The 15,539-nt window shown below is 28.2% G+C and overlaps 1 protein-coding gene across 4 annotated transcripts; it reads right to left on the reverse strand.

Moving 5' to 3' along the window:
• Nucleotides 1–257: 257 nt before the first annotated feature.
• LOC100164302 (probable E3 ubiquitin-protein ligase HERC4) lies at nt 258–13,609 on the reverse strand. 4 transcript variants are annotated; one of them, XM_001948483.4, is made up of 21 exons: nt 13,440–13,609; nt 12,997–13,168; nt 12,819–12,929; nt 12,613–12,735; nt 12,421–12,534; nt 11,209–11,370; nt 10,195–10,346; nt 9,992–10,122; nt 9,694–9,925; nt 9,486–9,613; nt 8,759–8,927; nt 8,510–8,696; nt 5,539–5,639; nt 4,034–4,243; nt 3,874–3,960; nt 3,601–3,783; nt 3,364–3,541; nt 3,163–3,295; nt 2,944–3,093; nt 2,534–2,873; nt 258–743 (listed from the first exon to the last, which is right to left on the reverse strand). In XM_001948483.4, exons 2-21 carry the CDS (start codon nt 13,112–13,114, stop codon nt 591–593), a joined length of 3,162 nt encoding a protein of 1,053 aa, XP_001948518.2. In that variant the 5' UTR covers nt 13,115–13,168; nt 13,440–13,609; the 3' UTR covers nt 258–590. The 4 variants fall into 4 exon arrangements, with proteins under 4 accessions (XP_001948518.2, XP_029343496.1, XP_008180062.1 ...); XM_029487636.1 differs by having other exon boundaries at nt 12,997–13,252; nt 13,440–13,581; XM_008181840.3 differs by lacking the exon at nt 13,440–13,609 and adding an exon at nt 13,279–13,430.
• Between the last annotated feature and the right edge of the window lie 1,930 nt (nt 13,610–15,539).

Below are 15,539 nucleotides of genomic sequence, written 5' to 3' on the forward strand. Positions count from 1 at the left end.
GAAAGGAGAAAAATACCAACTTAAAATCCTTCCTAAAAGTCAAGCGTCTGGAATCTGGTACTACGCTGGTTAAAGTAGCAACCATAGCGCAGTGCACACGCAGCGCAGCCTGTGACCATTTAATGGTTCAACTCATTTCGGGACATTATCAGAAGTGGGGTTTGGTCTCCTTATTTTATATTGTCTTCATGGTTCATACATTGATTTTTTTAGTACCAGTTGATTGGAACTAATGATAAGATAAAAAAAACCAAGTATTTTTGAGTTGAATTTTCTTTTAATCGAGTTGTATATTCACCTAACCGGTAATTATTGTCCTTAAGTAAATATTACAAATATGATTATGTCTTAAACAATTTATTAACCAGCCACAAGCTTATATTATATTAATTATTTGAATAAATAACATAAATCTTAATCTAGGCATTAAGGAACGAAAACATAACATTAACACGAGCGAATAATGTAACCCTGATATTCAACAATTATAATGCTGAGCTCCTCTGCCATTAAATCCTACGATAAAGTTTGTTAATTAAACATTTAATTTTGAGTGTATTTATTTTTGAGGAATGTGTGTCATAAAATGTTTAGACCAGAGAAAATCCTTGTGTCTGGTGAATGGCTTGAGTCAGCTTATACTTCAGTTTTCCTTTGGATTTATATTTCGGTAAATCTAAAAGGTTGAAACATGTGTGTGCCACAGGCAAGAAGTTATCATCTAGGGTGGGTTGGATATAAATCTGAAAGACATTTATTAATAAGTAATTAATAGGCATACAAATTATATAATTATTAATTATTAATATAAAACATAAATTAATTAACACGTTGACTGCGTACTGACGCCAATTGGCGTCATAAGTATCATTCAGCAACGCGTTTGACGCCAAATGGCGTCTAATATAGATTTAAAATAAATGGTTTAAAATTCCCTACGCGTGGCTGAATATTATTTTATAATTATTTAGCGCGGATTAAACGCATGTTTTTAAAGATGTTTACATACGTCGTTATGAGCAGTTTCTTTATTTGTTTAGTATGTGACCTACGTTATTGGGTATTTGTTTTGTATTTTTAGTCAAAAGTAAAAATCATAAGACTATGTTATTTTATTATTATTAATTAATTAGTAATACAAATATAAAATAAAACAGGATTACATTTAATAATGTGAAAATCAGTTCAACAAAATATTAATAAAAAAAATAATATATATTATGTACAATATTTCAAAATTATTCAAAAAAATGCATACAATTGTTATTAATGTTTAACAATACCCTTTTTTATATCAGTTAGAAAATGTTAAAAATGTATCTTGCCTGTTAATAGATTGGTAACCATACATTATATAGATAATCGTATTGGTAGGTCACATACTAAACTCAATTTTTGCTAGATAGGTCACATACTAAACGATTACCTAATTAAGAATTAATCTTTTCTAATGCTATGACTACCAGCAAAATACAATTATATTATTTCAATTACCACTAGACTTGATTAACAATTTTTGTTCAATAATAAAAAATTATATTTTATTAATTTTCTAACAAATGTCTCCAAATATCCACTGTTATTATGGCAATACTCTTCAACTGTTATTTTGTCTTTGAAAACATTCCCATCATAGACCTTATACTTATAGACGGAGCTTGTTTGGCCGGCGGGTATCATTATAATTAGTCAATATAACAAAAAAGTTGAAATCAAAAACAAGATTAGTTGTTAGTAATACTTAATACAAGTTTATTCATAATTTGGTTAATTCAATTAAAACGTGTAAGAAATATACATGTATCATGAAATAATACAATAATTACGTATTTACACTGTTTTTGATTTTAATTATGCCCAACTTGATTGGTTTTTCGTGTATGCGCAGAAGTAAGGAACCACATGTGCAGTGCAGCCTACTTTGGCCGTAGGAACTACCACCATGCTTCGTCCATGAGTATAAGGTCTATGACTCTCATCAATCTCAATTATTTTTTCTGGGCCTCAGATTTTTTTTATTACATTTTATTAAATTTCATTAGACAGCCCTACTGTACATACTTCTTGGATGTAACTATTCCAATTTATAACTATGACATAATTATGATTCTTACCCAAATTTTTTACAAAATTTAATGGACATTATTTCTGCAGTCTAACAATGCATAAGATAATTAATCTTTCACTGCCACACTATTTATTCACTTCAACCTGTGTATGCTACTTAATAAAATATTTATTATTATTATATTTTCTTTTTTAATTTTGAGATCTATATGATCTAATTATTTAAGTTTAAAATAATGGGAGCCAAGGTTTCCTAAACTTATTACGATTACCAGCAAATGATGTTATAAAATACAGGGTTGTAATAGTACGTCCGGAGCAATGAATAGTGGAAATGTTTTGGACGTAGTAGTATGTCTGGACCAGTGAAAAGGTTAATAAATAAAGAAAAATCTACTTTTATTGGCTTGGTAATCTTAGCATCAGGTAGTAATTGCGATAATGAAAAAGTACCAATATTACTTACTTTTATTGCTTTCATTCCCATAATGGGTACACGATCGCTTCCTGTAAGAAATAGCAAAAACTTCTTTTTGTCATCAATGTTAAACTCATGAAATACTTCCCAAAACATTTTTATTGTCTCGTCGTCTTTACTGTAACCATTTTTATACTCAGCATTATTCTCCCACTCAATCCAATTGTAGTCTTGATTGCCCACAACAACAGCCATTAATTCTTGCGAATGGAACAATCTTAATACGCGTCCACCGCACACTTTTAAAAATGCATCTTTGAATACATTAAATTGTTTTTCAACTCTACGGTTTAATACCATATCTACGTACAAATCGACAAATTCATGTCTAAACATAAAATAAATAGAAATACAATTCAAACATTAAACATAGGTATTAATTAATTATGTTTACTTACTTATTATTTTGATCAACTATTATATTAGCCCCATCTGGTTTCAATGGAATTGTTTGAATTTCTCCATAAACTTCTCTAGTGATTTCAAAAGTGAGATTAAATACTTCATCAAGATCAGGTTTATTATAAGCCAATAATTCTTCAAAACTTCTGTAAAAATAATTTAAATATAAATTATATTTGAGTTATTTTTGTGAGCCAAATGTTAGATATACTTACATACCCACCATTGGATCCAGATCTTTAAAATCTTGAAGGGTAATAGGTTCGTTAAGTAGTTTTTTGTACAATGCTACAGGAAATGGTAAGTCTATGATAATAAAATTATATATCGCTAAGCCACACATCAAACCTAAAGAAATAAAAGTAAATAAATACAAATACTTTAAATGAAAATATAAACAGAAAAGTGATTTTTACCAATAAGATAATACATTGTGACATCTTCAAAGGAAGAGTCATTAAACCATATCATGTTTGTATCTTCATAATTTACAAACATACCAAATTTTGGATCTAAAATCTCTTTAATCAAAAGCATAAAAAATTCTTTTCTTACTCCTCCAGCATCTTCAGCTTCTTCATCAATAAATTTCACCTATTTAACGCACGATAAAATTATTTTACCAGGAATTATTTTAATTATTAGGTTCTCACTTTCAAAGGTTTTTTATAATCATGTTGAGTATAAAGAGACAATTCACGTATTGTATCTACAACTAAGTTGTTCCGTGAGACATTAAGCTCAATAAATTGATTTGCTAAATTATGCTGATTCACGTCCAAAAATAGCATTTGCGTAAATGCTCTTGTTGCTGCAGCTTGCATTGCTTGTTGCATCTGAAATCAAATAGTCACACATTTAATCATACTCTCTATTTATTAAATATTGTTATCAATTTTGTTCTATTAAGAAACACACACACACACCTGTACTTTCTGATCAACTTGTAAGAGTATTGTCTTAGCTTCAGCATTGAACAGAAAAGGATAGTTACAAAAATAAAAATCTTGATACTAAAAACAGTTTGAATTTAATGAATGCAACAAGTATTTCATACCAATAAATGAAAACATAACATATACTTACTTTAATTCCGTTATTATCGGCACGCATCCACTTCATGTAATCAGAAGGTATATCTATCTTATCAGATAATTGTGGAATATAAAATGAGGTGTATGGCACTTTCAATTGGCCTTTCTTCACTTGATGCCCGTTTAAATTGGAATTTAGTTTATTTAATTTAGCTAACATTGAAGCAGCCACTATCAATGCTTTATCCCAACATTTTTGTTCCTAAAAAACAACATGGTTAATACCAAACAAACTTTTGGCAAAAGTAAATAAACTTTTGGCAAAAGTAAATAATTATTCATGTAAAAAATACTCAGTAATTACTAATTAGTTTGAACTTCTTTAATTTTACTTAAGATTTATTAGCTCAAGTAATTTTCTTAATTAAGCAAAATCTTAGTATACCTAAGTAAATTAATATACATACCAGCTCTAGAAATATTGAATTTCAGACGAGGTTTAAGGGAGCTTAAATGATACATTTCTTACTTTAATTGAACAATATGAAATTAACAACTAATATTATAATATGATATAAATTAAAATCGTAAACTGTCTAAGTGACCTCGGGCATAAAGTGATCAGCGTTACAAATATAACACACCGTACGGACAAATTTCCACTTCCTAGTTCGTAACGCCAATAATCGTGAAATATTCAAAATCCCCAAAATATAACCATATATATAATAAACGCAAGTGTTGGTCTAGCTATGACTATTGAATATTTTTTTTTAAACTAGATTTAAATTAATAAATCCTGCTTCTTTACAAGCAAATTCTAAGACCTTTAATTCTCTATGCTGCCCCTATCTGGGGACACTGTGCCAAAACCCACATAAATAAGATCCAAGTTTTCCAATCCAAGATATTACGCACAATATCCAACGCACCTTCGTTCATCAGAAAAGAAGTACTCCACACAGACTTCAAACTTCTATCAATCAGACTACATAAAAAAATCTTACGATCAATTTTTTTGACCAAATCAACAACACCAGTAGCGCGAAACATTTCAAACTCAGCGATAAGCCAAACCCTCCAACGTCTCAAGCGTGGACGTCCTCATGATGCCCTATCTCAACTCCAATAAAATTAATAAAAAAAAAAAAATAATAATAATAATAATAATAATAATAATAATAATAATATAATACTACACCTATAAATTTTTAATTCATTTTATTGTATCATTATATATATATATATATTCATCAATGTAAATGCCTGAAATTTGTTGTAAATATTTGAAATTATTTACCCCTATCAACTGTATAAATGTTGAATATTGTTACTATTTTATCAATAAGTTAGATGACCTTGTATGTCAGGTTTTATAAATAATAAAAAAAAAAAATTTATATTTTCTTTTACATTAAGCAGAACTATACGTGTAAGTCGTAAAAATGTTATTTCTACTTTGTCGATTAATGATGATGAACCTTTCCAACAGTGTTCAGTTAGTAGTCAATACATAGTAAGTTACAGACGATTATAATAAAGATTTACAATACTTACAGTAGAATTTGTATTGGTGTTCAATTGATCAATAAATACATTTTTATACACCATTAATAAGGTATTAAAATACACAACCGGCATTGAAGAAATCCAAAACTCTGTTGGTAAAAAAATTTAAATAATTATTTTTAAATTATAATTTAATTATGAAGTACATATTACGTTTAAATGGATAATGGTGAACAATATATGAACATCATTTATATACGGTATTACCACTCGTATAATTATGTTAATGTTGTTTCTAAAATTAGTAGTTTATATGAAAATATGATGAACAAGTTAAAACGTTTACTTGAGAAATAGTTTTAATATGCATATACTATACTCTATTCAGAATAAGACGACATCGGGAGGCCATGGTCAAAAGCGGTTTTGTTACATAAATCTGGTATTCTCTCATTCTGAATAGACTATAATAAATCAAACTGTAATAGTTTTTCATTAGGAACATAAAAGTGATAACTCACGATAAGTTAAATAGCAGGGACTGTATTCAGAATAACTTACTTAAATAGAGCATTTGTATAATTTTAATTTTAATATAATTTTGTGTTTTATATTCTATCATAAACTAATATAGTATTTGTTGACTATACACTATACAGTTTATAATTATTGGTATGATTTGATTGAATCTAGACAATTCTTTTTTTTTATATTTTTGTATTTAGAAAATAAAGTAATTTACTAGATCTCCAAATTGCAACTTAAAAGTTTTATTGAAGAATATAATTGAACTTTCGTACACCAATTTGAATATTATTTTAGTAGTTTATTTTAGTAGTTCGAATTTGTATACACAAACATATTTTAAAAGTATGTATACTGTATACTGTTTAATAAGAATTCTAAATTCTATTGTTTGAGTTTCGTGACCTGTATGTTTTTTTTTTTGCATTTTAATGAATATTTTTCAGTTTTCAAAGTGATATTTTGTACCAGTCGTTGTAATTTGTAATATCCGATGTATATATATTGTACATATAAAATATACTGATGTATAAAGATAACCATAACCATATTATTCAATTTGTTTTATATATACAGGGTGATTCTTTTCTTTGAACACTCATTATTTCAAAAAGTGTAAATTTTTTTGAAAATATTTTTTACATAGTTTCAAGTCGTTTATAAAACAATGTTTTTCTTAAAAAATTACATTTTTAAATATTTTTTATCCTTATAATTTTTTTACTTTTTTGAATGACAAAATTGGGTTTTAATTTTATATCCCAAAGCAGAATATTTTTCTTAGTATTTTGATATACAAAAATCGAATTTGGGGCGAGTAGTTTATGAGTTATAAATATTCAAAGTATAGATAAGCGGGGTTACCCCGCGAAATGTTTGTCCACTTCTCCGCTCATTTAAACTTTATTGACTCTTGTGCTACATGTATTATATAACATTTTTTTCGAGATTTTTTTTGTTTTTTAATACTGAAAGCAAACATTTTAAATTGATTGGATTTAAAAAATAAAAAATGGCCAATTTCGAAAACTGGTTTTAAGAAAGAATTTCAATTGTAAAAACATTTATTTAAGTCATATAATATTTTAATTTTTATAATTTTTTTAAATTTTTAAAATGTTTGAATTAAGAATCATTAATTTGAAAAGTAATAACTTTTTATATATTTAGATTTTAACAATTATTCAAAAAATCTCTTAAAATTTGTTTATACTTTTTGATTTTGAAACGATCTTTTACGACTACTTAAACAAAATGATGAGATTTCAAATAATTTTAAAAAATGAACTACAAGACTTAAGTAAATGATTTTACAATCAAATGTTTCTAAAAACCAGATTTACAAAATTGGCCATTTTGAATTTTTCAAAAAAATTTTTAATAAAATTAAAAATTAAAAACTGTTAGTATTAAAAAATAAAAGATGTTATATTATACGTGCGTAAGAGTCAATAAATTATGCATGTTGTGAAATTAATAATAATACAAATTCAATGTATTAATGTTATTTAGTTTAAAAGAATTTGAAATATATTCAATTTTTCTGATGTTGATGTATCTATATTGTATTGCATGTTTGATTTAATAAAGAAGTTAATTACAATATTAATAATTATTAAGATATTTAAAAATTGGTTAAATTTTTTGTAATATTTCATCGATTTTACTGCATATACAGTGGACACTATAATAAACATAATATTTTAAGCGTTTTAACAGAATAATAATTATTGCTTATTAGTTATTGTTAATATATTATTTAGTTTTTTATAATACCCGAAAATGGTAAGATGCACAATCTAGTGGTTTCTATTAAAATTATAAAAATCTTTGCATTTATTTAACTTTATTATGGGAATGTGATGCCCCAAAAGGTAAAAATGCTGTAAATAAAAAAAAATATGTTAAATAATGCACCTATAAATGCTCTTAAGTTTTCATTTTAAATAGGTTTTGAACCAAAAATGTTTATTAAATAAATTTAATAAAAAGTTTTGCAAGACGATACAGTTTCTAATCTTATACGGGGACTTTTAATCTGAAAAATAATTTAATATAACTTAATTTTTCAGGCAACAATAATAATCTCAACTTTTACCTCATAGAAATTTTGTTTAAAAATTACGATTAATTGTATTTAATCAGGTAAAATCCTTGTTAGTCGTTAGCATGTTACAAAGTTACTTTTTTAAACAAAGAGTCTAAAATAAAATTTTAAGAAATCCAGATTTTAGTGTTATAATATGCTCAATAACCTTAAAACGCTTTTAAAAATTAAAAAAATTACATTAGAATTGAAAATTGTTGAACTGCAAAATGATGCAGCTTCTTATTCTAATTCAATAATACATGAAACGTTTATGTTATAAAAGATCATAACTTACCTAGCTTTGGAAAAAAACCCAGTGCATTCCCAGCCATAATGATAACCATTCATGTGGCTTCAAAATTATATTACCAGTTGACTATCAATGTCTTTTAAATGTAATCTTACCTATAGTATTTGAATCCGTGCTGCTCAGATTTAGTAATGCTTCAGCATAAGGCACTTGAAGTATGGTAGCATTTGTAATATTTTTAAACTCGTGGTACATAGGTAAGGTTAGATAAAACCTCAATGACTCCACATCAGGAGAAGGCAATGATAAAGAATCAACTGCACTGGCTAATGATGTTAATATCTAAAAATAATAAGATATTAGTGTTATAACGTATATAATGTTAACATGAATTGAATACTTACTAAATCACTCAACGAAGTATTGCGTACATGACTTATGGCATCAAAACATAGTGCAGCGAGATCAAAATCTATACCATGATTATTTTCTGTACAAGTGTAATGAATATCATTCAACATTAAAAATGAGCCATTTAAACATGACAAACTGCTCATCACTATTTCTACAAACCTGAATGGAATATACTGATGTATAACATATACATATATATATTATATATAGAATACACGGGTACACGGAGCCCGGGCATGCGGGTAAAAATTATATTAAAGCTCGTGTTTTTAATACCCGTGTATATTGCATATTAATTCAGAATTCAAAAATACTTTATGTTACGTTTTGTATATTCAAATAATTGGTTATTTAAATAAAAATTGTATAGCCCTCGATTACTTACCTACCTATTATATTTTAAGTATGTTATGAATATCTAAAAGTTTTGCTAGAAAAACACAATATAATATGATATGCTCTGTTACATTGAGTTCAGAATGTGGAGAAATCGTTAAGTCAGAACTGCGGAGGACTTAAATACAATTGTATTTGAGTTGTAAATATATGAGTATTTTAGCTCACGGGTATTTAAATACACGGGTATACACGGGTATTTTTATTACACGGGCTTTAACCCCGTCTTGCGTAAAAACACGGGTACCCGTGTAGTTCACTACACGTGTAATCGAGACCTCTAATATATATACACAGATGAACCAATGTTTTTAAACTTACGACATTCTTTCTTGGTCAACAGGATTTTCTGGTAGGATGGTTGATAAATTTATCACATCTGAAAGCTTTACAGTCCAAATTTGAGAACTTTCTTGAATAATTCGATAATCATCTGGACATATATCGAGCTAAAAGGCACTCAATTGTATGCATTATTATTTTCAATCATCAACACAAGAATAAGCTAATTAATTTAAAAAACACATACCGATTTATGAGTGACTCTAACAAAACATTGATCACCTCCCGCATAAATACTTTTAACAACATATTGCTTATTTGTTTCTATCATAGATGTTCCAGAAGGAGATAGCCAAGGTCCTAATACTAATTGTGGTGTATTTGAGTTAATAGATGATTTTGTACCTAACTGGCCAACACTACCAAGTCCAAATGAGTAGACTCGACCCTTTGAAGGTACTAAAGTCAAAGTATGTCTCCTATAAAATATTAGAAAATATTAATTGATTAATACAATACCTTATTTATTGAATTATAATAATTACCGCCCACATGTAACTTGAGTCACAGTACTGCCCATGAGTTCTAGCACTTTTCTTGGAACAATTTCGTTTGAAAATGAACCATGTCCTAATTGACCATACATACCAGCACCACATGTGAAAACTCCACCATCCTAAAAAAATATTAAGCAATAGACCAATAAACCAAAATATTATATTATATTAAATATTCAATGAATAATTACATATGTCAAGAATACTGAGAAATCTTCTCCTCCAGCAATATACTTTACTTTGACAGTTCGTATTGTTTTCAGTTGTGCAGGTGATGATAAGCTAGTTTGACTGTTTATCCCTAGTTGTCCAAAATCATTTTTTCCCCAACCAAACACAGCACCTATTTGAAATAAATAATTAATAAAAATATTTTATTAATCTATGACTTGGGGGAGGGGGAATTTATCCTAATATAATGCAAACATTTTTTCCCCATAATTTCTTCAAAAAAATTATTTTTAGGAAACTATAATCATAATAATAAATTATAAATACTAAATACATTTTTTTAACATAAATATGTTTTTAGGCTGGATACAGAAATTTTTATTTTTTAACTGATTTTTAGTAAAGCTTTTTTTATCACCGTGCATTAAAGAATTTAAATTTATAGTTTTAGTAATTTAACTTTACTTCCAACTTTTCTAATAATTATTACAGTAAGTTCCCGTTACCGCAAATACCGATACAACAAAAAATCCTGTTATAACAAAAGTCATAGAAGTCCCCTACCGAAAAGCTATTAAGCTTTTCGAAAACTGCTACAACAAAATTTCCGTTATAACAAAAAAAAAATTCAGTTTCTTGGACATTGTTGTAACGGGATTATACTGTATTATAAATACAATTTATAAACTTCATTTACCTATGAAGTTACATTGATATTATTTCTCGAGAGCAAAAATAAATCAACTTCTATTTTATATTTTGCCTAATTTCATTTCATTACAAATTGTATAAATTAATATATTATTATTTATACCTACAGTTTTGTTTTCTCATAAATGTTATACAATTTAACTTAATTATTAATGAATTATTTTAAATTTGAATAGTATTTATTTATGAATACTATATGGTGAACAAATTGTGCCTATTAAATGATACGCAAATTTGTTTAATTGAGTAATAATATTTATTAGTGTTGAAAACAGTATAGAAGATAAACAAATAAAAACATTTGTTTAATACAATTATCTTACCTGATTTTGATACAACAAAACTATGATATCCACCACAGGCAATAAATGAAATAGGTAAGCCAACCAGTGAATTAACCAATGTTGGCTTTGACACATTACCAGGGCCAAGTCCAAGGCCCAACTGTCCAAATTCATTTGAGCCCCAAGTGTACAACTCTCCATCTAATTGTATGAATAAGATTTAATGTAAATAAAAAAACTGTCTTTTAATAAAAAAAATGTTTATTAACATAAAAATAAATAATACAATTTAATAGGTTTTAATAAAACATTGGAACAAATGCACTTTACTAAGCCCCTCACGATTTTCAAATTTTTTTTTTTTTCAAGAAACTTGGTTTTTTATGCTTAAAACGATGGTGTAAATTTTTTTTCCCGGAAACTATTATTTTAGAAGTTATAGCCTTCCAAAGTTTGCGATTTTACGTTTATTCGCATGCGCGCAACACTACTATAATGTCGCGAAAAAGACCATTTTTGTTATTTTTTTGTACTTACGTAGTCTAACCTGTTTAAAACGATGGTGCAATAATAATTTACCCCCGATTTGCTATGCAACACCTCCCCAAGTGGGTCACAGGGTTAAGAAAATTGCATTTTTGTTGCACCGAGTCACCGAGCGGGGTCACTCGCTCGCTTGGACAATTAAAAACGAAAATATGCCCAGATTTGTTATGCAAAACCACTTTGGGTAGGCCTCGGAATGGAACAAAGTTGTTAAAAAGCAATTATCTTCACAGGTGACCGACTAATGGTTACCTATTAACTTATATTCTATATCTAAACTTACTAAACAGGTGACCTAAACTTTATCTCTATTCTACCCGGCTTCGAAAACATTGTATTATGACGTGATTCACAATATTATTCACCCAAAACTTACTGTCGCAAAACTTGTTAAAATACGTAAAAAAAATTAAAATTTGTTATAGGCGCCGTGCGTGGCAGTCAAGTAGTGTTGTGCGCATACGCATATACGTAAAATCGTAAACTTTGGAAAGCTATAACTTCTAAAATAATAGTTTCCGGGAAAAAAAATTTACACCATCGTTTTAAGCATAAAAAACAAATCTTTTGAAAAAAAAAAAATTTGAAAATCATGAGGGGGTTGGTAAAGTGCACTTTAGCCAAAATATTAAATAATTATTGATTGAAATAAAAAGGTAAAATTTTTTATAAAATGTTTTCACAAGACATTACAAATCAACTCACGGTTTGTCAGAGCCATACAATGTTTATATCCACAACTAATTTGAACTAATAGCATACTGGCTAATGTTTTGACGATTTTTGGTTTATATTGAATCCCTTCATCAGTTTCAAGTCCTACATTTCATTATAAAATAAAATTAACCCATTTTTACTCCCGGCTAGTTTCAAAACATTTAAACATTTTAAACTCACCTAATTGTCCACAGGAGTCAGAACCCCAAGTGTATAACTGTCCCCATTCATTAAGTGCCATTGAATGAGCTTCTCCGCATGCAACACTTGTCATCACCAAAGATTCAACCCCTGGAATTTTTTCTGTAAATCATGTAACTTACAAATTTAACACTCACATAGATGGTTTGTTGGAATTAAAGTACACATTTTATAAATGTACATACGTAGTTTTGTCCGACATCCATCATGTCCCAGCTGACCAAAATCGTTACTACCGCAAGCATATAATTGTCCATCTTCAGTTACGGCAAGTGTATGATTATTTCCACAAGCCACTAATAGTGAACACGTGAATGAAATATTTAGATTGTTGCTAATGTCTCATACATGATAGATAGTTACCTGATTTAATGTTATTCACGCTTTCAAAATTGACTATCTCTTCTGGACTGAGGATATAGTTTTCCTCAATACCACCCAGACCGAGTTCCCCGTTGATTGTATTGCCCCAACAATACATGGTCAAGCGTCTGAATCCTTTGTTTTCAGTTGTATTATGACTTGTTTCAATGTTCTAAGACAGTGATTATAATGAATCACAATTATATTTTAACTAACCGCACATCACAAACGCATATCATGTGAATAATATAATTATCTAAAAATAAATTCCATAGTCCATACCATAATTTGAAAGGTTTTATCATTATTCTAGGTAGTTGAGTGTTAGGTTGGATGATGTTATATTTAAACTATCATTAATTACATTAAAATAAAAGTGACACTAATATTCCAAGACAGACATTTTAAGTATAGATAAACGAAAATTATTATAATGTACTCACCGACAATAATTTCAAAAAACCCAACTGCGTTGAAACACTTGGAAATAAAACTTAAAAGCGATTTTTTTTTAATGCAGAGCTTACTGCTCAGTAATCACTTTTTGCGTAAGTATTTAGTAAAAATACATTTTTAACGAAATAAGATAACAGTTACTTAAAAAATAAAAACACTAGCAACAATCATCGTATGTGAAATAAATGATAATAGGGACATCCAAGGAGGATAATATTGTAATATCAAAACGGCAATCTGGACATTCGTCTAGGCGTCTTTGGCGATCAGGTATTTTGAAGTATATTTTTACAATAATACCAATATACCATGATCATGAAGTCTAGAATATTCTAGAATCCATATTATGTCATTAATAATATTATTTAAGTTCAATGCCAGCCGCCCGGTCAATCGGCCGTCCCGAAACATTTGTTCAGGAATAATGTGAACGTGTAGTTGTAGTTCATTACAATAATTGTATATTACTCAATATTAGTATACCTACACGTCTTCTTGAACCAACTAGAATGAGTAATATTATAAACCTACACACATTTGAGCGGCTATAATAATTTATCTACGCAAATGTGTAGATTTGTAGGCAATTTCTAATTGGTACGAAAAGAAAATAATATTATATAGCCAGTAGGTAATAACATGGTTAGATAGTAAACTAAATAAAAATGTTGGTTAGTGTTGCTGAAAGGTTTCATAATATCGATTTTACGAAAAATTAAAAACGTCATAGCCCACAGATAAAAATTTTTCGATCGATATTAGTTCGGACATTGCAGATGTGCTGCAGACCTTATGCCCTATATTTTAATTTTACTTTGAGACCTTCATTCGTGATCGTGATTCGTGAACAATAAAATTCCTATAGGAACTAGACATAAGTTCTATAGCACATTAGCACAGACATCTGCTGTATGCTGCAGACTCTACAGCAGCGATTCCCAACCGTGAGGGAATTTAGAGTCTGTTCGGGTGGGGGGAGGGGGGATATAGTGATGATGGAATTACGAAAATAATTATGTTATTTTACAATGTGTAAAATTTAAATCTAATATTTTTGTTTTTATATAAAATAATTTTTGCTTATTAGTTATAATACATTTTTAAAATGATGAAAATATTAAACGTAAAAACGTTGTTTTTTTTTGGAGGGGAATGAGATTTTATTAAATTTACAAAGAGGGGGGGGGGCGTAGAATGAAAAAGGTTGGGAACCACTGCTCTAGAGTGTAGCCAGTGTAGGTATAAGGTATTTGATCTAATTTTAGACATTAGACAATACCGAGGTACCACCGATGGCTTAAATAATAAAGGTGTTGATTAGGGAAACAAATTAATATTATAGGTATTACTTCTAATTTTACCAATAGTTAATGGGTCCAAATGTCCAATACTAGTCTGTTAATTCGAATTTACATTAATTAACAATATTGACAACAAGGAAGTTCTTTAAGTCGTCACTATCCGCAATACTTCTGTCAAAAGGTGAAATGTTAATAATATTATATTGTATATTAGTATTTGTGTTTATTTTGTGATATTAGGAATCAAAAAAGGCATATTAAAATGATATTAAATAATATTCATATTTCAGAGAGAAAAACAAAATATAGTGCGTTAGATGATGAGATCACATGCTGACATCCTCTTAGTATAATATTATCTTAATTCGTGGATAATATAAATAAATAATAATAAATGGTATCCATTAGCGATAATATTTTTTTTAGCTAGTACTATTTCCTTATCGTTTCCTATATTATAGTATATTATAGTAATTTATTTCGTAATTGATAACCCTAACCTAATTCTCTCTCGAGACAAGCCTGAGTACCTAATAATAAAATTAGAATGAATACAATATGCATGAATAAAATGCGTCAAATGCGGCGTAAAAATCTTGTAAGATGTAAAATATTGTTTAAGGTTAACTACAGGGAATGTGGGAGGCTTCACCCCTAAAGAAAAATTGAAATTGGTGCGTGTTAAAAAAAAAACCGAAATTGTAAAAACAAAACTTCAAATTGTAATTAGGTAAGTGCATATACAAATTAATTTAGGTATAAAATAAAAACTGAAATTATAACAAC

This window comes from Acyrthosiphon pisum, chromosome A1 (genome assembly GCF_005508785.2).
Source record: "Acyrthosiphon pisum isolate AL4f chromosome A1, pea_aphid_22Mar2018_4r6ur, whole genome shotgun sequence".
Classification (NCBI taxonomy): Eukaryota; Metazoa; Arthropoda; class Insecta; order Hemiptera; family Aphididae; genus Acyrthosiphon; species Acyrthosiphon pisum.